General features: G+C 37.0%; 2 protein-coding genes across 6 annotated transcripts in view; one reads left to right on the forward strand and one right to left on the reverse strand.

The window, feature by feature from the left end:
* Positions 1-1,455: 1,455 nt before the first annotated feature.
* LYSMD3 (LysM domain containing 3) lies at positions 1,456-11,751 on the forward strand. Its single transcript, XM_043464676.1, has 3 exons — positions 1,456-1,606; positions 5,747-6,009; positions 10,600-11,751. Exons 2-3 carry the CDS (start codon positions 5,755-5,757, stop codon positions 11,263-11,265), a joined length of 921 nt encoding a protein of 306 aa, XP_043320611.1. The 5' UTR covers positions 1,456-1,606; positions 5,747-5,754; the 3' UTR covers positions 11,266-11,751.
* Positions 11,752-15,575: 3,824 nt separating this feature from the next.
* The window catches only part of POLR3G (RNA polymerase III subunit G), a 47,058-nt gene continuing 37,738 nt past the window's right edge, over positions 15,576-24,895 (reverse strand). For all 5 annotated transcript variants that reach the window (XM_043464679.1, XM_043464682.1, XM_043464681.1 and 2 more), the window contains 2 exons: positions 21,610-21,756; positions 15,576-17,980 (listed from right to left, as the gene is read on the reverse strand). In XM_043464679.1, the coding sequence (XP_043320614.1) occupies positions 17,894-17,980; positions 21,610-21,756 (234 nt within the window). In that variant the 3' untranslated portion in view covers positions 15,576-17,893. The remainder of the gene's footprint in view (positions 17,981-21,609; positions 21,757-24,895) is intronic.

The raw sequence follows: 24,895 nt of genomic DNA on the forward strand, positions 1-24,895 counted from the left end.
ATATGCAGAAAGAAGGTTGGATTCACATTAACATTCATGAAGGCTGAGCTGCTTGAGCCCTACACATCAAGTAGGGAAAATATCCTTTGTCTACTGATGAGAAAATGTCTCAGTGATAAATGGTTACAGACAGGGGTGTCAGAAGGGCGACAGCACACAGAACAGCTCCGACAAACTTAAAAAACGTGTTGTTGTTGTTGTTTTTTAAACTCTTCTACTCCAGTTCTTTTTGTTGCATTGTGGAGCAGAGTGCCTATCTCCAGAAATAAAAGAAAAAATATTGCAATTCAGAATTCCTAACCTTTACTGAGGCACTTCCCAGAAAACAGAAATCTTTGAAAACAATCTTTGAAAATAATCTAAAACAAAGCTTCAAAGACTTCATGATGCATAAATATTCAGACACTCTTCAAAGAAGTACACTGCACCCTGCCTGTTTGGGTCTAAAATGCATACTGTCATAAGAACAGGCTGGTCGTCAAAGTGTAAAGCCTAACGTCAACACTGGGAGACATTACGCACATCATCAAAAACGCTTTACACTTATTTACATAAATTCAAACACGTTATTACCCTCATTCAGTAAACTTCTGAGAAGCACCATGTATGATGTCATGAGTTTGTCATTTAACAAACTAAAATCTTATTGCCTCCAAAACAAACGTGGTAGGCTTTCAGTTAATTTTCCAAACAAATTAAGTTACCATTTGTAAACAGCCTTGTCTCATTGAGAAAAGGAGGCCTGAAAACCCCGGGCTCGAGGGCAAACATTTTCTGGGGCCTAACTCTAGGTGGCTCACTTTCCTCATCTAAGAATATAAAGGTTGAAACAATCGTCCGCCGCCGCCCAAGGGTTTTTTTTCCTCCAGTATTTTGTCTTTTCTGCAGGAGTCGAGAGGATTCAGTTCGAAGAGCAAGAAGCACGGAATAATTTAAAATATGGATGTCAATACTATGCTTTGGGGCGTCCTTCCCCACATCACAGAAACCTTCAGAGGCAAAGAGGAAATGCACAGCAGCCCCGGACAAACCCTCACAAACCCTCAGTACCTCCCCCACCCCTTCAGTGTTTTCCAGCCGGCCTTTGCCTACGCTGTGCGAAAGAAACAGACGACCACACGAAGTCCGCCCAAATAGCTGGATTAGACTGCGGATTTGGCCCCGAAGCTTTTATGTACTGGGGAAAATGAAGGGGCGGGGCCAAAGGGGAGGAGTCAGGGGCGGGGCTGGAACCCGCACCCGACTTCCGGGCTGCGGCGGAATCCCTGCGCCTGCGCGCCCGCGTCGGCTTGTAGTTAGGGATTCCCGGGTTCTTGGGCTCGCCCTCGCGCCCCCGCCCTCCGCCTCCTCCGGGTCCCATCCCACCTCCGCCCACTTGACGCGATGACGCACGGCAGGTTTGCGGACGTGGCGGCAGCGCACGGCACGAAAGGCGGAGACGTTGGTGGTGGTGGTGGTGGCGGTGGTGGCGGCGGCGGCGGCAGCGGCGACGACGGTGGAAGACAGGGCCAGTCAGAGACGGAGGCTCGGCCATGAACTGGCCCGGGACGGCGGCGGCGGACCTGGTGGCGGTCTCCTCGTTGAGTGCCCCCTGCTAACGGGACAGGTAAAGATGGCGGCCAGAGGTGGGTGCGGGGTAAGGGGGTGGCCGGGTCCGGCCGGCGGCGTTGGGGCCCCGGCTGCACCTTCGCTGGAGGCGGCGCGGACCCAGCGGCCGCAGATGTGGCGGGCCGGCTGTCGGGGGCTCGGACCCCGGCACCGCTTGAAAGAGACTTCGAGGCAGCGGAGACCTTCGAGACCAGCTCCACCAAAGCCCCTTGTTACACCCTCGGGGAAACTGAGGCTCAGAGGAAAGGCTTCTCCCTGCCCGAATCCCGGAGCAGCGGATTTCCCAACTAGACACCTTTCTCCCACAACCTCGTGTTTGTGTTGAATATTCGTTGACAGCATCTGGTCCACATCGTCCCAAGTGCGATGACAACATAGGGATCTGAGGTTTAATCTTCGCTAGGTGTAGAGAAAGAAAAAAGAACTAGATGTGTGGAGAGAAGGAGGAGGGAAGGTAAGTTTTTAGAAACTCGATTGACCCTGAGAAAACAGTCTCTCTGATACTGTCCCAGTGCTGAAGTAGCTTGTGACCTGTGGCCCTTTTATTGCTGCTTGCTTAAGGAATGTCAAAGCGAAAACACCCAACAGCATTTATAGAGCACGCAGGCATTGGGGAAATAATTTTCGGTTACCGAGTGAGCTGATGAGTGCTTTAACACGGGGTCCATTGGGTTACTTTTTTGCCAGTTCTTGTAATCTATGTAGCATGCAGGCTTGTTTCAGTTTTCTGAAGGAGGCATTTGTGCTTTCTGTCCTGCCTTGAGAGAACTGTAACAGGTGGAGCAAATTGAGCCAGATGACTTCACTACTGTGTACTTTGTAATCTTTTATATAGTTGGCTCAGATAATTACATGCCAGGGCCAGAGTCTAGCTTTTCATGTCAATTAGGGACACAACCAACTCTTGATTATTCAGAGACAAACTATCCAGTTTGTGGTATTCTACTGCCTGCGTTACTTCAGTACACGGGGAGTGGAGATCGTGAGACACGTACATTGTTTCGCAGTGTATCATGGAGTTGCTCCTGCTAAGTGACTTCAGTCGAGTCCGACTCTCTGCGACCCTGTGGACTGTAGCCCACCAGGCTGCTCTGTGCCTGGGATTCTCCAGGCAAGAATACCAGAGTGGGTTGCCATGCCCTCCTCCAGGGGATCTTCCCGACCAATGGATCGAACCTGCATCTCTTAGGTCTTCGGCGTTGGCAGACAGGTTCTTTACCACTGGCGCCACCTGTGTATTGCATATTATGGAGAGACACTGATATCAGTATCTAAAATGGTTTTGGGCCTTGCTCAGTGAATTTCAGCGGTACTAAGCCACTTTGGGGTTCTAAGAACAAATTATCAGGAGAAAAAGTCTTAAGTTGGCAGCATAACTGAGTTAGTATAGCCTAGTGTAAATTGCTGTATATTAAGTGGTTCATAACTTGTAAAACTTTTTGAGACTATGAAAACAATAAATGTTATCCCCAGAAAAGTGTGCATATGTATAAAATTTTGCTTAGGAATACACAGTATTCACAGATATTTCCGAGATTAAAGACAGTATTGAAAGACAGTTAAATAAGTGGAAATAAAATTATTATCTGTTTTAGGTGAAGGTGAGATACTCTTTCAACTTCTTTGAGAACAAAATAAAAATAAAGCATCCTTAATTTATTACGATATTAAAACAAGTTTCATCTTTAAGCTTGTTAGAGTTGTCACTTGTTAGAATTCCTTGAAGGGAATAGATGTGATTTTAAAACCGTTTTTGAGATGTAAAACGTGGGTAGCTTTCTTTAGTTTGGTGGCTGCTGAGTTAGGAGTTCCAGTTTATGGTAGTAAATAATGTAGCTTTTGGGGGAACAGGTGAAATATGTAGCTATTAGTTACTTATTGAGTAGAAACTTTTGAACTTTTAAAGCATTACCGTGTTGCCATAGAGCAGGGTCAGAAACTGGTTTTCTGGGGTTGGATTCAATGATATGAAATAGTTTCCAAAATTTTAAGTATGTCCCAACATAGTAGGTGATATATTGTGTATATTACAAATTCAGACTTTTGGAGTTGGTCTTTTCTGATTTTTTTCTTTTCCTTGTCCATAGTATTCACAACTGCTTTTGGGAAATCATTTAGTCTTGGCTTTCATTGCTCAGCATGGTCATGATTTCCTCCTCCTCTGATTACTTCTTTTCCATCTTTGCAGGCTGATCTTCCTTCATCTAAATACTAAATGTAGCAGTTCTCCAAGGGTCCGCATTGGACCCACTTTTCTTATTCTGCGTGCTCTCTCTCTAGGTAATCTCATCTATACAGCTTCAGTTTCTACCTGTGTGCAGACGAGTCATGAAATTATGTCACCCAGACCTTTCTGAATTTGACTACATAGTCCACTTGACTATTTGACATTCTTTTTGGTTGTCTTAAAGGAATTTATAATCAAAGTCACCCACTCTCACCATGCTCTTCCAGTGTTCCAAATCTTAGAGAATGGCATCAGTGTTTACTCAGGGACACAAATCAGAAATCTTGGTGTGACCTTTAACTAATTTCTTTTCTTCGTATCTGAGCCACATCGTTAAGCCCTAAGTATTTTACCTTCCCAATTCTTTTTACTACTTCTCTACTCTCTTTCACAATTATTGAAAATAACCTATCCTTCCTTATGTGAAAAATTACTATAAACTAAAACTGTGAGCGTGGAATTGGTTTTTTATGTTCTTTTTTGTTTTTAACACTGATAGACTTTGGTGGGGGAGGGCCTGGTTGCCACCTGGGATCCCACTCTCCTGACAGAGGTATGAAGGGATTTAGAAACCTTTGTGCAGTGTCTGTATTCTGGGGCCCCAGGGCAGGAAGTGGGTAATTGCTGGGTGGCCTGGAGGTGGGGAGGCAGTGCCCTTGCTACCTGCATGCCCACATCCACCCTGAACATGATGGTGGGGTGAGATGCTCTGGGTGGGATGAGCAAGTCCCCAGGCTAGGGCCAAGTTGGCCACAGGGGTTGTGGCAGGTGGCCACCACTTCAGCAGCACTAGGTACCACAGTTACTGGGCATCTTGTTGCTGGCATTGTCAGTGGTGAACCTGTAGTCACACGTGAGCTCCTCACCATGCGGGAGGCAATGCAGGGTAGGTAAAATGACGACGTGCCCTAGCCCTCCACGTGGATGACTGGAGAAAGCAGTTGGGTTCACAGGAGTGGGTGATGACGCAGATAGCATTGCCATACATCGTGGCACCCCTGTGTCAAAGTCATCCATTCGGAACACACAGCACCGAATGCCCCTCCCGTTGGAGAACTTATCCCACTTTTTTTAATGAGAATAGGTCAGCTTGATGAATGTGAGTTGTGAGTGAGTACACTTAAGTCAGCTCTCATCTCCGTCTTAAAATGTCTTTTCTGAAGTAGAAATGAATATAGTGTCTTAAAATCTGTTCACAGTCTCTGTGGACCATAAATTGAGTTTCATGGGGGCTTTGGTAAGCTAAAAGTTTGATGAAAAGCTGCCAGGGAAGAAAAATCTTTGGTGGGAAGAAAAATTCCTGGTTGAGAGCAAAATCATGACCTGTGTAGATGGCACATATTGTACTGAATATAAATAGTGAAATCAGCCTGATCCAGGGAAGTGGGAAGAGAGTCCAAAAGATAGTTCAATCTCGTGGAACTTAAAACTCAGGACAACTCAGAAAGTTTGGGGTTTATAAAAGTATTGTGTGTATATATGTAAAAACTATATATACTTTTTTGATTCCATCAGATCTATAAATTATATATATAATCACACGTTTTTAAGATGTGTGATTTAAAATTATTTTTTATATTTCTTATATCTTCTTCACATACTCAGAATGGGGAAACTTAATTTTTTGACCTGAAATAATATAGCAATTTGCCCTTATTAAAATGTAAGCATCACTATTGTGTGACATATGGTCTAAAAGAATGGATTACCTCTTCCTCCCATCCCATTGTCCCCATTGCCAGATATGCTCATTGTTCTTCAACAGCTACAAAACTTGAACCTAAGTTTTTAAATAACTCAAACCATTCTTTAAAAAATAAAATATAGAGTGTCTTGAATATAAGATTCATGTAAATCAGTCAAATGGATCAGCTACATTCCAAAGTTCTCTCTGCCTTCTTTCCCCACCAGATTTGGACATGGCAGGGAGGCATCAGAATCGTAGTTTTCCTCTTCCAGGAATTCATTCAAGTGCTCAAGTACATACATTTGGAAATTGTACAGACAGTGATATGCTGGAGGAAGATGCTGAAGTGTATGAGCTTCGATCCCGAGGAAAAGAAAAAATCCGAAGAAGTACATCAAAAGATAGACTTGATGACATTATAGTGTTAACAAAAGATATACAGGAAGGAGACACTTTAAATGCAATAGCCCTTCAATACTGTTGTACGGTAAGTTTTAACCTGATTTTGCATAATGCAGCCCCAATTACATTATTTGTTCACAGTACAAGTTGAAGTAAAGTCTGTGCCCTTTCATCTTTGTTCCTTCACCACCCCCCCTTTTTTTCCTCTTTCCACAGAAATCTCTTATCCTGTTGGTGGCTGTTAACTTCTTAAATTTTAAGTGAACACTTGAATTGTTTATTTCTAAATCATGATTCTGTTTTCAGATTGAAAACACTGAAATGTATTTATTTTTCTCCTTATTCAGGTTGTAAGAGAATGTAGAAATATATGAGGAAAATTTTTTTCCTGTCCCAATTCCCTAAGATAAAACACACTGGTGTATTTCTTTCCATGCCTTTTCTGGGGGGAGATGTATATGTATGTGGTGATGTTTTTAAAATTGGTTTATATTTTCCGTGTTACTGTGAAAGTTGCCTCTGACTTTTTCATTTCTTAGTATATCATGGACATCCCTCATAGCCATATAGGTCTAACTCACTATGTTATATAGCTTACGATGTTCCATAGTATGGATATACCACAATTATTAAATTGTTCTCTTATTCATGGGTAGTCAGGATTTCCTCCATGTTTTGCATTGGGCAGTGAATGTTGTCACTACTAATACTTTTGTTTCTGTGAAATAGATTCTCATAAGAGGGATTTATAGAGGAAAGGTATATTTTTTATTTTACTAGGTATTAAGCTTTGTTTAAATTCATTTTATATCTGTGTCATGTCCATCTTGCATCCATAGCATGGAATCTGTTTTCATGTAAACACATTCAAATCTTTTGTTATCAAAGTTTTTATTCTTATGCTCCCAAAAGAATTTTGAAATGTATGTACTAGGTAACACCTTGCACATTTTAAAGTGAACATCTTAAATACATCTTGACTTAAAATTGTCACAAAGAATTTAATTTCCAGAATGTTGTCAATATTGATATTTAAAAATAAGACTATTAGAATATTCTTTAAATGTATGCATGGAATTCTAAATACCACCAGGATTTGCTACCTAAAATCATTCATTTAAAATATAAGCTCTTTTTTTAGTAGCATGAAATTTTATATATTCCTTTTTCTCCTTGATTAATATTTTCATTCTCCCCCTCAAAATCTTTCATACTGTAAAATATATTTATGCTTGAAAACCTTTTATTGGTTACCTGTCACAGTTCCCTGCAGTAGAAACACACATATATTGATAAATTTATATATATATTTAAATTTAATTTTATAAAGTTTCCTATGACCATGAGGTTCTATGTGTTATTTTTTATGAATAAGTACTGCAGTTATTTATGATTGATCAAAACAAATATACATTTTAATTAATAAAATATTTTATTGAAATGCATTTCTTGATGGAGTAAGAAAAGCTGGGTTTGGGGTTTTTTTTGTGATTTGTTCATGTATGGGAACATTATTTATTGTTAGAAAATGATTTTATTCTTTAATGCAGATAAAATTGTTAATATGTATTCTGTAGCGAAATAAGACCATGGAGAAATAAACCTTAGAAGGTTGTTAATGGAAAATAATAAAGACTTTAAGATTGGGGCAAGGCTAAAAATATCAAGATGGAGATCCAAGAGAAGAGTGTGATCTAATAGCTTTATTAGAGAAAGACAGTAGTTTTCTAGAGCCTAGAAAGTTTTCTTAGAAGAAGAGAAATTTGAAATGCCATCTAAATGATCAAAAATAGGTTATATTTTTAATCAGTGAGGTTTTGAAAAGGACAAAGTATTTCAGACATATGACAGTGAAGTAGAAAAGATACCAAGGAGGAAATAAAGTAGACAACAGGAAGTTTATCAGGTGTTTCAGGAATGCGTGACGCCGACTAGGATAAAGCGCTTGAAGGGAACTGAGGGGAGCCTGACATGTAGTGAGAGAGCGCCATTTTACAGTTTTAGAGAGTGCTGCAAAAGGAGGGTGGGGGTGGGGGGTGGGCAGGAGAGCCTGCTGGTGCATTGGAGGGAATCTAAGAAAGAGGTTACTGGAATACCCAGTGAATGGAAGTGTGTGGGCTAAAATATTTATAGAAAGGGTAGAGAAGAAGCTGATAGAAAATGCATTGGGGGGGGGCAATCACAGGATGTGTCTGCTGTTTCCTTAATTAAATGCAGACTGATGAAAGGCATTTAGCTTAACAGAGAAGATGGCATTGGCCATAGTAATGGGAAAATTGATAAAGCGGAGTTAGGGAGGTAAACAGTGCTGTTTGACAGAGCTCAACTAGTGGGAAAAAAAAGATTAATCTTATAAAAAGGATTTATCATTTAAAAATTACGGAAATTAGTGCCATATTCTGCTTATAAATATTCAACCTTAGGAATTATTAAAATATGCCTGTATAAAACAGTGATAAGAGGAACAAAAAGTTCAGGGTTGGAATCCTAAATGTAACCAAGGAAGTTAGCATAACAGAGAAAACATTATAGGGATATTTAGAGAGGTAGAGGCTAAATCTTGGAAGCATGGTTCAGAAAGATTGCTGAGTAGTTATTAGTTGGAATATACAATACCAAACAAAGGAGCATTTAGAGAATAGGGTCAGGCTTTCAGTGAATCCTCATTTGTGTTAAGATTCCTAAGGTAGTAAAATGACGAAGCACCCTTTAACATTCCACTGTCTTCCACTGTCGTCTCCTCTCTTTTCCTTCCACACATGCACTTCAAAGGAATTCACTTTTTCTCATTCTGTATTACACTGGATCAGTAATATGCAATTAATCCAGGTCACTGCTGCTGCTTAAAACTGTTTGATAACCTGAATTCTGCAGGTTTCTGATTTTCTTACTATTAAAGTTTAATAGCTGCTGCTGCTGCTAAGTCACTTCAGTCGTGTCCGACTCTGTGCGACCCCATAGACAGCAGCCCACCAGGTACCCCATCTCTGGGATTCTCCAGGCAAGAACACTGGAGTGGGCTGCCATTTCCTTCTCTAATGCATGAAAGGGAAAAGCGAAAGTGAAGTCGCTCAGTCGTGTCCAACTCCTAGCGACTCCATGGACTGCAGCCCACCAGGCTCCTCCGTCCATGGGATTTTCCAGGCAACAGTACTGGAGTGGGGTGCCATTGTCTTCTCCTGATATCAGCTAACACTTGCATAATATATGTGTTTCACTGCTGTAGGTGTTCTTTGGACATTTTAATAATCTTCACAGTAACCGTATGTGGTAGGTAGTAGTATTACGGTCATTTTACATACATGAAACTGATTTGCAGAGAGGTTAAACAATCTGCCCCAAATCATACAGCTAGACAGTGTCATGGTCATGCTTCAAACCCAGGTAGCCTGTGCTTGTAACCACTATCATATAGTGCTTTCCTGCCTACTGTTTCTCAGTCTCCTTTGTGGCTTTCTCTTACTCAGCATGCACCTCACATGTTGGCATTCCTCAGGGATCTTTCCTGGTACCTTTTTCTAGCGAATCTACTCTTGTGACGTCAATGACCATTTCTGCTGGTAATCCACAAATCTCTCTCTTTAGCTGGGTTCATTCTTCTGAATTTCAGACATTCATCTCTAACTGCCTTTTGCACATCCTCCACTTTCATATTTCAGGCACGTCAAAGTCAACATGTGTGAAATCTGTGTTCATTCTCTCTTACCCCTCTACAGTGTTCCATATCTTAATGAGGGACGTGATTACCCATTGTTGGCCATGTCAGAAACCTAAGTTTTACCCTAGATTCACTTTAACCTCTCTGACATCAATCAGGTGATAAATGATCAGGGCTTAGTTTACAGCTTTGATGGACTAATAATTGAAAAGTAGTTGGAGAACCTGGCATAGTAATTGGTAGCCTGAGAAATACTCCCTTACTCTTGCCATTGTTGGCAGGTGGAACGGATATATAGACAAGTTGAGGACTATATAAAATATACAAGGAAAGCCTTTAAAAATGACTGATCTTGGGAGGAGCTGAATAATGCATTTACAGCAAGAAGTTTAGGGGGAAATGGCTTTCAGAAAACAAGTGAAGGAGATAAATTATCATTTTATTAATTCCAACGTGTATTTTTAAAAATAAAATATTTTAACATCTTTAAATCAGAATGGTGGCATCTTCAATATTTGGTGGGTTTTTTTTTACCCTTATGATACATAAAATAATGGGACACCCTAAGAGTGGATGGCATCTTAGTTTTGATAAAACGTGGTACTTTTTTTGGGTTAGGTTGACATTTGCCTATGCTCTAACTGCCACACAAGAAGAAAGAACTTAAGTCTGTAATCCCTCCTTCACAAATTGTTTACAGGCATCAGAAGTGTGATATTTGTACATGAGGTACAAAGAGAAATATCAGAAGATCCTAGAATCTATTTAAATAACTAGAATTAGTGTTAACAATATATGGGGTGATAGTAGAATATAACTGGTGATTTCTTAAGACTGGTAGATCAAGAGTGGTGTAGAACTGTTATCCACAAATAAAATCTCTCTGGATGTGATAACTCAATACTTCTAATATTAAGCTCATTTTTCCCCCTCTAAAAGTAACGGGTGAATGAATTGTTACTACTTTTATTTTGATTCAGAATTTAGTTGAATGTTGTTTTTTTTTTTTCTTTACAGGTAGCAGATATCAAGAGGGTTAACAATCTCATCAGTGACCAAGACTTTTTTGCCCTTAGGTCTATCAAAATTCCAGTAAAAAAGTTTAGTTCATTGACTGAAACACTTTATCCTCCAAAAGGAAGACAGGCTTCACGTCCTTCTACTGTTCAATACCTTCCAGAACAACAGGAAGTTTTGTCAGCTAATGACTCTCTTTCTTCCACTGAGTCAGCTGGTAGCTTTCTAAAAGAAGTAGACCGAGACATCGAACAAATAGTAAAGTGTACAGACACCAAAAGAGAGAACCTTAATGAGGTGGTGTCTGCCTTGACAGCACAACAGGTCCGTTTTGAACCTGATAACAAAAACATTCAACGGAAGGATCCTTACTATGGAGCAGACTGGGGAATAGGGTGGTGGACAGCTGTAGTGATAATGTTGATAGTAGGCATAATCACACCCGTGTTTTATTTGCTGTATTATGAAATTTTAGCTAAGGTGGATGTCAGTCACCATTCAACAGTGGATTCTTCACATTTGCATTCAGGAGTCACGCCCCCATCACAGCAGAGAGAAATGGAAAATGGAATTGCTCCAACTAAAGGACTGCCCTTTGGTGCACAAGATGATCATAAACTATATAGTCAAGATTCTCAGTTACCTGCTGCTCAACACAAAACGTAGCAGTTGGTTCACAGTTACAGTGTTCCAATCACATGTGCATTTGGAATGTGGTGAATCAGTTAGTCAGTAACCACTTCAAAGGCAGAATTTGGAGAGACTGAAGATGCTTTGTTTTTCACCTTTTGTTGTTATTTGGAGCCACTTACTAATGGGTTGAGTATAAAATCCCTACAGTTGCTAGTTGTTGATATTGAAAGCAGTGAATCTGTGTATCTGTTGTATCAATGCTTAAAGCAGAAATGAATTGTGTCTAGGAAGTTCTTGAAAAATGCATCATTTTTCTTAGTCAAGACTGGTTATGTTTAAATTTTATTTTTTAAGTATTTTTGTTTTGAGGTTGTTAATAATAAATTTAAGCAAATAATGATAGCATCAGATGTCTGCAACTGAGGAAAATTTTAATACTGTGAACCATCAAGATGTTCAGTTGCAAGAAAGTCTGATTCTAAAATTATTTGATAGCACTTAAAATTCTATTTTGAAATTTAAAAAAAACACATTTAGTTCATCCGCTATGAAAGCATAAATAGAACAGAAATGGGAAAGTTATCTATAATGTCTGTAATAGAGGGTGAGATATATCATTAAACCCCCCAAATAATGTGTTACTGTTGGGAAGTTGCTGTTTGGTCACTAGAACACTGGATTATGTCAGGATGTAAAGTTTATCTTTATTTCTTAAAGAATGCTGCCACTGCTTCTGTTTTTTAAGTAATTATATTTTCCTCTGATATTTGAAAGCACTTTTGTTGTTCTATAATGAAAGTGTTACACATGTAAAGATTACCATTATTTAGGAAATATTTCCTTACATACTGTGATACGTTGTTGCTGTATTACATGTAGTAACATGCCTTAATTACATTTAATGCCTTATATAATTTTTAGAATTAAGCATTGTTTCAGATAGTCCAATAGGATTCATAACATAGGCTGTATAAAATTAGCCTCCACCTTCACTATCAAGCACAAGTTGATGGGACGAAAACATTTTCACTGTCTGTCTCTGAGGTCTGTTGCAGAAAAGCAGGGGTAGAGAGACTGTTAGCATTAGCAGTAACAGACATATTGCTTTATTGATCCCTTAGCCTCTAGAGTTTTTCAAAGAGGAAATGTTCAACTTAAATCCTTTTTCCCTGGACTAGAGCATCACATTGGGGAGCAGGGGCCAGAGGTGTATGGTTTGGTCAGAAGGGGTTTATAGGGCCACATTTAAAAATCTACTGTGGATCAGACAGACTCTGGCTAAATAAGCATTTGCATATGGATTCCATCATTTAATTTTTAAAAGTATGTGTTTTTAAAATGTTATCAAAATAATTCATTAGAAGTAAGATTTGGTGGAGTCTGGCTTGCCTGTTTTGTGTATAATAAAGTATGCACCTTAAGATACATAATAACACCTCATTTTCTGGGCATTATTTCCTAACTTTTAATGTTTAAGCTTTTCGACCAGTTGTTCTATATTTCAGATTTCAATCTGGATACAAAGTGAGGTGAACAAATATATATATATATACACACACACACACACACACACACACACACACACACACACACACGAGGCTTCATGTACTTTCAGGAGCAATGTGTCAGATCTGGATACAAAGTGAGGTGAACAAATATATATACACACACACACACACACACACACACGAGGCTTCATGTACTTTCAGGAGCAATGTGTCAGATCTGGATACAAAGTGAGGTGAACAAATACACACACACACACACACACACACACACACACACATGTACTTTCAGGAGCAATGTGTCAGATCTGGATACAAAGTGAGGTGAACAAATACACACACACACACACACACACACACACACACACACACGAGGCTTCATGTACTTTCAGGAGCAATGTGTCAGAAAGATAGGACAAAGAAGTCAAACATTAACGCCCTTCCATACATCACAGGGCCTTAGACAATTACCAAAAAGTGTTAATATGGAAGTCTGTACAAATTGATTTTTAGAGCGACTCTATTAGTTTGAGATTTAAAAAATTGTTTTAATGTGCCTTGGGCATCTTTCTAATTTATGCTCAGTGTTAACTTGGTCAGTTTACATTGTATTTATTAAGTCTGCTGAAAATCAAGTTTTAGGGAAGAAAATAAAGATTATTTTAGGATAGAATGGGCTAGATGGCCTTTGAAGAACTTTTGTTTACATCAAATTGATGAAATTTCAGAGTGTCAAGGATTCCTTTTTGTTTGTGATACTTGGAAATTGACAAAGAGAAGTCTGATTTCCAAAATCATTAACATTTTAAAAAGTAGGTGTACTGTGTTGGTTAAAAACATTTTCTGTCTTGCAGAGTGTCCTGTTCCTTGAAGGAAGTGTAGCATATCCTTATGGCATAGTCAGGCAGTTTTCCTTTGTCCTTACGTTTGAATTATATGTTTTTTACTTGATTGAATATAGTTTGAATTACATATAATTCTATATATATGTTATATAGAGAGAGAATTCTATATGTTATATATATAGAATTCTAGATTTTAATCCTTGTCATTTGTTAAAACAATTTCCTAAGCATTTAATAGATACAATAATTTTAACTTTTAAAAAGTACTAAGTAGTACTACAAAATTTGTAGTAAATGCAGATTACTTTGTAAAACTTAATAAAACAAGAAAAGTTATCATTTGATATTGTGGCTTTTGTGTTGAAACCCTTATTTGAATTTACTTTGAGACTTTACATTAGAAGGTATATACACACACACGTATATACATACAGATGTAAAAGTAACAACTGTGAATCACTGCATTTGGTTCACTTAAAATGTTGGAGTTGCAAGTATTTAAGAAAAACTGCTTATTTTTAAAAAGGGCAGTTCTTTCTTAAAAGTTTGGGTACAAATGGTTAAACTTGTTTCAAACAATGGATGGTATTTAAATAATTTTTGCCATCCTATTCCTAGAAAATTACAGGCTTTGTGTCCTTAAAAGATATATTAAGATCAGTTATAGAGTCATTAGGAATTAGAAGACAGTAATGTTAACTTTGAAAACTTGTTTTTTAAAGCTTGTCTTTTTCTGAGCCCTACTTGTTCAATGGCCTGAAGAGTTCTTTAAATGAACAATTATTTAGTTATTAGTTTTACTAAAATTATCTACTTGGAATATGAAGAATACAATTAATTAGGTTTTAGAAATACCATGAAACAGGATCCAGTCAAAGTGTTAGAGAGTCAAGGTGGAGTTTTGGGAAGTCTGTATTTAAACGGTACATGATGGGAATCATTCTTATTTTGAATTACGTTGCTCAGGAAATCAGTATTTTTCTTCCAAGTATGTGCATATTGCACTGTTAGATCACAGAAATCTGAATGCTTTAATTATTTTATGTATGCAAATTATATAAAATTTTTGTATAACGTATTTTATACAAATGCAGCATGAAATTGTAGAATATTATGTTAGCATGTACATCTGTAAAACTGGGTTTTAAAACTTTCTGCCCCTTATTTTTCATATTTTAAAAGATATACAAAATGTAATAAAGTTTCTATTTTATTATTCAATAAAAAAATGGAAGCCGGTTAATTGAATTGAATAAAGCAAATCTTTTCTCCTCCTCTATTTGATAAAAGAGATACTATGTAAGATAGACTGAATTGCCAAAGATTTACCAATTCAGATTCTCCCTTATATTGAAACAAAAATACACTGGATGACTTATAGAACATAAGTGAAAGGAAATGAAAACAAATTTCAGATGAACGTTATTTGCAATGAAAAAGGCCTTATGAGGCATGGAGATTACAGATTGGTCATGTAATAATATACTCTATTTACATCTAAATTTTATTATGAAACACACTTTTCATCTCAAAATGCTAATTTTTAAAAATACTAGTAAAAATCAGTTATTTGGAGTTATTTAATGGAGAATCTGTGGTGTAAACCTTGGTTTCTTCATTTTTAAAAGCATCTTAAAATTGTATTTATAATTTTTCTTATGAAAAGGTACTAATTTCAGAGTCTTTAAGCATACTAAAGAAAAGCCATGATACTGTACATCTGAAAGTGGGGAAGGAAAGGTTAACAAGGTCCAATGAGTGTCAGCATTCTCTCAATATTCAAATCTCTTAGTTTGTTCTTACAGCTAATTTTAATCACCAAGAGTTTTATTGTTGATGGTGGTTTGTCCAAGAACATCTGATACTGATATCCTGCTCAATGAATATACAGTTATTGTACTAGGTAAAATAAGTATTAACAAATTAGCTTTCGCAAACACACGTATTTCAGTAGGGTCAAAATAAAACATCTTAATATAAAACAAAAGGACAATTTTTTTTTTTGCAGGAATTTAATGTGTAAACAAATACAGAAAAATAAGCATTAGAGCAACAAAACAGTTTTGTATCTTATATACAGAAATTTTATTTAAAGACACTTCACCATCAAGGATGAGGCGAATCTCTGCACTAAAGTTTACCTTCTCACAGAATAATTTCACAGTCTTCTTAGATTTTAAGCCAAATAATAAGATTGCCACTGTTAAAAGCAAGCTGCAAATACCTCCTGCCTGTTCTCACAATTAGTCTACTTTGAACTTATGAAGAGACCTTCCCAAGGAGGAAGGCAGTGCGCGTAACAGACACGGCTGGGCCTCCCCAGCAATCCTCGCCCACAGCAGCTGCTTTATCACCTGTGGGACTAAAACGGTGGCAACAAACTGAAAGCCCGGAACAAAGATTCCTCTATCTTTGGTGTATTTGCCTGATTCACATGTTATCTTCAGATTCATAAAAAAGAAGTAAACAGAACAATAAGGTAAGATTTGTATAAATTAAATAGTATTTAGCTGTAGTACTAAGGAGTTGAGAGAATAAGAAACATGTAAATTACCAACCCTAAATGACTATTGCCCATTACAACTGAAAGGTGAGAATTCTACTCTTAAGTAGACTGCTACTTTAGAGTGTTTCATTCATGTTTTCCATTTATAATCTAAAATTTTTCATAAACTCCTTTAAGAAATCACATAGGATCAACACAATACTGAATAATGGCCCTCGCACCCATAGTGAATTATCTGAGGAAATATTACAATTCAAAGTGGTCTTTTTTTTTTTCCTGAGAAAGCCATATTACAAAATGGCACAAGACAATACACATTTTTTTCCACAATAAAATGAGACAGGAAAATCAAATTTTGATATATTTTTGTGAGGAAAATAAGTCTGTCTCTCAAAACTTTTCAATCACTTTGCCAGTTACAATTTTTTTAGAGAGTGAGAATCAAATTTAAGAATGATCATTTCCACAAGGCGAGAGAATGAACACATATGGTAAACTTTGGTTGGAATTTAAGCAGTTTTTATAGAAAATTGTTTACAAGTGAAGAAACTAAGGCACAGAAAACCTAACCAAGCTCAATTTCAAGGCTGAGTTTAATAGTACAGGTAGAAACAGAATCTAGAGCTCTGGTTCTCAGGTCAGAGGGCAATGGGTGGTATCTTCCCAAGAGGGAAGAAATTATTTCTTTTGGTGAGTAATGTTAACAAATTATTTAAAAAATACATAATATGAATTTCCTTGAAAATCTTTGGCATATGTAAGTCATCAGAAGCTGAAGTTTTTAGATATCCTCCCTCCTACCCCAAACAAAAAGGGGAGCTAGTTTTTAAATGAATCAAGAAAGATTAATCTCAATTTCAAAGTGACCTGAGTTTTATTCTGCATTGTTAAATCAATTGGACAGTTTGAGTCCTATGAAACGTAACAGAGGCCACTACACCTCAAAAACTACACATATATGCATTCTGCAATGAGATTTATACAACTTGAACTTACTCCACATTTTCATCAAGTACAAAATTAAATATCTCAGTCTAATTTTTCATTAACCAATGACTCAAAGATAACAAACTTGTTACAGTGGGATGATTAATTGATCTATAGGATGGTATGAAGTTAGCCCCAAATTCATGTATTTATTTATCCCAGGTCTTCGTATTGGTTTGAGATGTAAGTTATAAAATTAGATTGGCATTTCTCCCTGTGCATGTGTTTCCAATCACAAAACTTTTAATCTCATAAAATATGCATTTTTAAGAGCTCAGGTAGGTTTTTGTAGTCATAATATAGTAGCACAGAACATTCCATGTAAAAGTAAAAAATAAAATTGTTTTCAAGTTTCTTTGTTTCTAAAGTGCTCCATGTGCAGTATTAAACCAACTTTCAGATTATAGAAATCCATTATGATGACTAGTAGCAGTTTTAGAAAAGATCAGCAGTTAAATAAGAATAATTTGTTTAAGTATGAATACATGGATTAAAAGATGCAAAAACTTTTAAAAAAGATGCAGAAACTCTTTAGGCACATTCTAATCCAAAACATAAGAAAAAAAAAATCCACTTGAATACATTAGAGAGATGACAGAGGTGTTGAGAAGGAATGTCAGTGTCAGAGATTAACTGGTAAGGTAACTAGTGTGTAAACTCAAAGTGGTTCTGAATATTTTAATAACAAGTATCTTTCCAACAAAACAGTAACAAAAATAAAGTACTTACTCATGGCTTATCAGAAATAAAATAGAAAATAAGTCTGTCCAAATGTTCAGAAGCTGTATCATAAAAATATTTTTTGAGAAATTCCATAGCTAGTAGGTTGCTTCATCCATGTTGTCGTCACTGTCTGCACCAAAATCATCTCCATCTTCAAAGTAGGAATTAATGTAGTCATTTTCCTAAGTGAAATGATATACTCCTCAGTAAACTTTAAAAGTATGGGTAGTAACATTAAAGAACATAATGTGGGCTGTCCCTTTAAACATATGTTTATAAATACCAAAGTTAGGTAACTAGAAACTATGCCAGGCTTAAAAGAAGTCTCTGTTATTTCAATGCTTAAAACATTACCTTTCACACATCTACCTGTGCTCTTTCTTCCTTGAGACCACCATCCCCTACTAGTCTCAGGCACCAACTAGCTTAGAGAACACACACGGATGCCCGTTACCAGGATACATCTCATTCATTACACCTCAGAGGAGGGATGATACGTGGTTTAGCTAGTTTAACCACTATACACTTACTCCAAACAAATGTACAAACACTCAATAAACGAAGTCAATTTACACTAACATTCATTTGAACTAAGAACTAAGGTTTTCAGTTACAATAGCTGAGCATAAGCAGAGATTTTTGCTTTCTATCCAAAAAAAAAAAAAAAGACCTCAAGATACTGAATCAAACATAGAAGATGACATATTACATTCCATCTAGGGTGGTTCAGTTTCCTTGAAGAGAGATTAATCCCCTGGGAACATTCTAATTCTTATGGGTGAGTAAGACTACTATCCAAGTAAATGACTCAAGATATTTCTGCTTTCTACCAAAAATTCAAAAATCCATTTTGGATATAGATTAAAAGAAATTTAAGGGAGTTATTAACCAACTGCAGCATATGGACTGTTGCTGGATTCCAACTGGAACAAGGAAAAATTTTTTTCCAATCAAAACAATTTGAACACTGGTTTAATACTTGATGATATTAAAGAAATACATTTTATTCTGTTAGCTATGATAATGTTACTGTGATAAAGAACCCTTATTTTTGAGTACATACTCAAAGACTGAAATATTGAAGTTGAAATTCCCAATACTTTGGCCACCTGATGCGAAGAACTGACTCACTGGAAATAACCCTGATGGGAAAGATTGAAGGTGGGAAGAAATGGGGACGACAGAGGATAAGATGGTTGGATGGCATCACCGACTCAATGGACACGAGTGTGAGTAAACTCCGGGAGTTGGTGATGGACAGGGAGGCCTGGCGTGCCGCAGTCCATGGGGTCGCAAAGAGTTGGATACGACTGAGTGACTGAACTAACTGAAATATTTATGGATGAAATGATACAATGCCTGGGATTTGCTTTACAATGATCCAAGGCAGCTGGGGCTATGAAGGGGGTAGGGGGACATGAGTGGACTGGGTGGATGAAAGAGTGGCAGAAAGGCTGGCTATGAATTGATGATTGTTAAAGCTGAGTGATGAGTCTGTAGGTGTTTTTATTACTAGTCACTAGTTTTTGAACATGACTGAAATTTGCCATAAAAAAATTAACCTCCAAGATACTGTTTTGAGGGTGTTAGCCTGCTGTGGCCCCCTTTGCCTGGCAAAGCACAAGCTATTCTTTACTACTTCATGCCCGGCCAAATTAATCTCCATATCTCTATTATCTATAGCAGGAATTATAACAGAGTAATTAAGAAATAGAGACTATTCTCAAAAGAAAGCCTCCTGGATATCATCATTTTTAGGATCTGCATGGTGGGATACTATATATAAATTCATATAAATAATGTAAGAAAGGTAACTTGTATTATTCAGATATGTCTTTCATTACTTTGTCCTCCCTAAACACTTTAATTTCCAACTAAGAGCCTTATCATATCTAGGGTTGTCCTGGTTTCTCTGGTGCTAAGAAATCCAACAGTCTGGAAACCTGGTTGAATCCTGGGAGTAGTGTATGGGGGAGGGGTGGCAGGGTTCAAGTGAGGCCACCTTTACAGGAGACCTTAGTAAGGACACTGGTGTGAAACTGTAAGCTAGTCAGTTTATATACACAGGTGGAAATGAGTAAGGAAGAGACACTGTATTTCAAATTGAGCACATGCTACTTGGGTTTAGACACGAGTACCTCCAAGCATGGTCAGTGATTCACATTTGGTAATTCTGTGAGATTAGTAATTTTGATACATATATTGGTACAGAGTCAGAATCTATCGAAACTGATGGTATAAAGGGTTCATGGCTTCATTTGGGCCCCTGCTTTTTTCTTTAATTACAACATTCAAAAGGCTGAAAAAAAGTCCATATTTTCTCAATTTTACATGTAGGTGTTATATAGATAATTCGCTCCATTTTACTCTTCCAAACAAAATGCTTATCACATCATATATATATATATACACACACACACACACACACACACATATATATATATATCTCGATGATTTAATTAGCAGTAATTTTTCATTAGTTAACTGCTAGAAAGAGCAAAGAGAGTAACTTTAAATATGGAAAGGCTTTGAGCTTGCTTATACCCAGACTCACCTAGCCTCACCCTTAAAATATGTATCATTTGTTTATTAAAGTAGAAAGTTGGGTTTTTAAAAAATGAAATACAGTTATATGAACCCACTGGTGGTGTTTAGTACTCTATTAAGACCCAATATAGAATTCTGAAATTACTAGAATTCTAATGTTTGTTGCTCTTGTTAGAACAAATCTTAATTTCAACACAGCTCAACTCAAGTCTAGACTTTTTATAAAGAGATCATTTCAAAAGCCAAAGAATATTCAGGAAAATTTCAAAAAATAGTAACACGCTCTTAAAATATTAACAAATAATGAGAAGTTTCTATTAATTAGAATGTCTTAGTGATGATTCAGACATAGATCAATGGAACAGAGTCCAGAAATACATCTAAGCAGATGAAGGAATCTAAGAGCTGATAAAGGAGAATTTCAAATCAATGCAGAAAGAAAATTATTTAGTACATGAGGCAGGCAATTGGCTAGCCATTTGGAAGCAGATAAAAATGAATCAGTACCCTTCCTGCACACCAATATAAATCTTTTAAAACAAAAATTTAAGGAAAAGTAATTGTAGCATATAATTAAGATTTCTTAGGTGGAGTAGTTCAGGTGAAAGAAAGATTCAGCAGTGTGGTGTGTGAAGCTGAGATGGAGTGAAGACAATGGTCACTGGAATGTATCAACAGAAGAAACTCAGCCTTGGGTTACTACGTGAGGCATCTACAAAGTCCCAAAGAGGCCGTGACCAACAAACTCACCCTGATTGATTGACTCCAGCTTATTTTGAAATGCACCTTGTTTCTGAAAGTTGGAAATCCCAAATCTAAAACACGGAGTCCTGACTCAGTCATACTTGAGGTTGAATTATGAATGTTCTCTGATAGTGTCCACACGCACTTTGGGATTTAAAACCTGATGGTATTTCTGGGATTCCCCCTCAAAATATGACTAAACCCATAATTTATACCTTATTGCTGACTTAAAGTGGTAAGTAGATAAATCTCAAACTAAACTGAACTATTTCCTTAACTTATGGACTCCCACAGTCAAAGCTATCAAGTTACTCTTACCTCCTACATTCCATTTGGTATCACTACAATTTCAATGCTATAATTCTCCTAGTATCAAAGACTTGATGCCATTGACAATAACATACCCCTGGTTCCCATCAGCTTGGTGTTTAATATTTTAATTATATACCACATATCTGATTCCTTATTAGAGCATCCTTGAGTTTAGGAACTTCGCTACTCTCCCAGGATAGACCCTTACCTCTTCCTGCTCCTCTTCATCATATTCCTCTTGTTCAGCAGCATCATCTTCCTCATCATCATCGCCTTCTTTACTTTTCTCTTTGCTTCCTTCTTTCTCTTCATTTTCCTCATCTGATTTTTCACCATCACCTTTCTTTTCCAATTCCTGGTATCAATGAGCTTCATTAATTTAAATGGAAACCACCAGACTCTGACTTTCCTGCTCAACCTCAAGAGAGCAGTTATCTACCACCTAATTCTAACCCTCCCTTACCAACACCTCCAGGCCCTCACCTAGGACACTGTGAGCTACCTCAAGAAAGGAGGTACTCATTGGGTTGTCATTACATTAGTACCTTCTTTGATTTTGTTATTTCATAACTTGGTCTTGGGGGAATTCCCTGGTTGTCCAGTGGCTAAGACTCTGTGCTCCCGATAGAGGGGGGCTGGGTTCGATCCCTGGTCAGGGAACTAGATCCCATGTGCCACAACTAAGAAAGACTCTATGAAGCCAAATAAATAGAAATAAATATTTAAAAAAAACCAAAAACAAACCTCGCTCTTGGGTAACGCTTCGATTTCGGCTCTATATCATAGTACTTTGTTTTTATGATTACTATCCTACTTCCTTCTAAAATATTTTGATTCAGTTTATGAAGAACTTTCAGAATGTTATTTTGTTTTCCTTCTCTTTCATGAAAGGAGAAAAGAGAATGTAATGGTAACATTTCAAAGTGTCTATGTTTTAGCTGCTAAGTGAAACTGTTTAAAATAATATCAAGTCATCTTGGGGTGAATTATCCTATTTGCAGATTATCCATGTTTTTTTTTTTTCTAACATTTCATTATTTTTTTTTAATTTATTTTTAATTGGAGGATAATTGCTTTTCAATGTTGTGTTGGTTTCTGCTGTAAGGCATGATATCTATGTTTTTATCTCTGTTCTCTCTCGTTATTTACTTCCCATATCCAAGGATTTTTGTTTTGTAATGTATCTGGCAGGTTGGAAAAAAGAGAGATTAAAACTCAAATCTGAGTCAATATTAGCACTTATTAACACCCCTAAGAATGGAGGCAAAGAAGAGATACAGAGTTAGAAAATCTTTGATTATGTGATGGCTCCACTTACCTTGTTAAAATCACTATGCCACCTTCTCATAAGGCACAGATTTAACTTTAAGATTACATCTTTATATTTCTATTATGACCACCAACATTTATTTTCCATTTGATAAAAGACTTGTTTTCATTACTGTTATTATCCATTCACTAATCTGTCCTAAGTTTAATTTGCACAAGTGACAGAATTTCAAAAGTTTTCTAAGAGGTGGGGAATAGCAATAGTTTTATATATTAATACTCATAATTGAGGCAGAAGATCAGTTTAGCTAAAACATTATTAATCAGGAATCAGAACACTAATTCATAAATCTGTAAGTACTGCACCTTATTTTAAGATATTTGCTCTGTAGATTACAGAGAGAAAACATACTTTGTATTTGGCATAACAACTTTATTCCATTTGGCTCTTAAATATTTTTAAAAATCCATTCCCACTTAGCTAGAACAAATAAAATGAAGGTAATAGATATAAGATGATTTATCTTCATACTGGGGCTACTGACCCATGTTACCTTTTATGAATTACTACAATGTAATGTGTGAAATTTCACCAACTGGCAGTCCTGTTGGAAAATTGCAAGCAAACAAAATAGTATTTATAGATTTTTTGAAATGTCTATAAATACACACCTACATATAAAATGATGCTATGTTAATGTTAATGAAGATATAAAATTTTTATTTTCTATTTTAATCAAACCCTAGTAAAAAGGCCTACATCTCACAGACTGTAGTTTAAAGTGAATTGTAGTGCTATTTTAAACTCTGCAAAGTATATGCTATATCCGAAAAATCATGCTGTTAGCTCTTATTTCATAATTAGCAACAGAATTATTTAAACTAGTTATGTGAAAATATTTTTAAAATATAGAATTCATTCAGTCTATGTAGGGAGTGGGAGGTCTTGATTTCCAATACTGCCATCTCAATTATCTTCAAATAAATAACCTCAACTTTATTTCTATCACGTAGACCTAAATCAAACCAATAAAATACCTAAATCAGTTAACAAATATCAGATTTATAAAATTTAGAAAAATGATCTCACACACACTGTCTCATCACTTCATTCCCTTTGTGTTAGGCTATTAGTTTTCATTTGTCTATTTAGTAGTCTCCATTTTCTCTTCTGTGAGATGTAACTATTTACCCTTACTACTTTATGGATTTAAGAACAACGTGAATAACAATGTAAGAAACACAATTTTAAAACAGTTAACTTATGGACAGGAAACAGTCCTTTTTGTTTAAATACTGTAGACCACCCAACAGAGACACCCACCTATAAGCGTGTCATACAGAAATAAGCCCAAATATTAGTGTATGCTGTCTCAGTATTCCCACCATTAGATGTGACTGGATGTCATTCCCTCTCCACAGAAGTTTTATTAAAGAAAACCTGCAATGACTTTTGCTGAAGAAATGAATAACTGAGTCATCTGGAAGCTAGCTGTTCTATTAAAGTTGCTAACTTATGGGGATTTCTAGATTTAAAACTCCAGTTTTAACAATGTACGTGATGAAAAAGGTGTTTAAATGTAGGGCATAAGGAGATACAATTTGTTCTGATGAGAAACCACATCCAGAGGTCCAGACTAAATTTCCTTATAGCACACGTCCTCTAAGCAGCTTCTTTCCAGGAAGTTTTAAGAAAAGTCAGAATCTGTGTTCAGTCAATACAAGGCGGCTAGTTCTGCAACCCCATCCATCATTTCATCCCAGTTAAACCTGACACTTACTATTCCTTCAACAATCCTCCTGGCTTGACTTTCAGACAAGTGATCTTCAGCACCTGTACTGGTCAAAAGTAAAATTTAACCAAGATCTCCAAGCTTACAGCAAAGACGTGGAGGAGCCCGAGGAATAGATCAGGGCAGCAGAGTAATCCGGCAGACAAGCTGTGGCACCATGGCTGACAGAGGTGGTCCTGAGCAGCAGGGAACCCTTCAGAGACTGACCAGAGACCACCACCTTCTGTGTTGCAGCCAACTAAGTCCTAATCCTAAACAGTAAAGTATTTCAGTTCACATCTTACCTTCTTCCGGAGAAGGCAATGGCAACCCACTCCAGTACTCTTGCCTGGAAAATCCCATGGACGGAGGAGCCTGATAGACTGCAGTCCATGGGGTCGCGAATCGGACACGACTGAGCGACTTCACTTTCCCTTTTCACTTTTATGCATT

The sequence above is a fragment of the Cervus canadensis genome, chromosome 4 (assembly GCF_019320065.1).
Source record: "Cervus canadensis isolate Bull #8, Minnesota chromosome 4, ASM1932006v1, whole genome shotgun sequence".
Classification (NCBI taxonomy): Eukaryota; Metazoa; Chordata; class Mammalia; order Artiodactyla; family Cervidae; genus Cervus; species Cervus canadensis.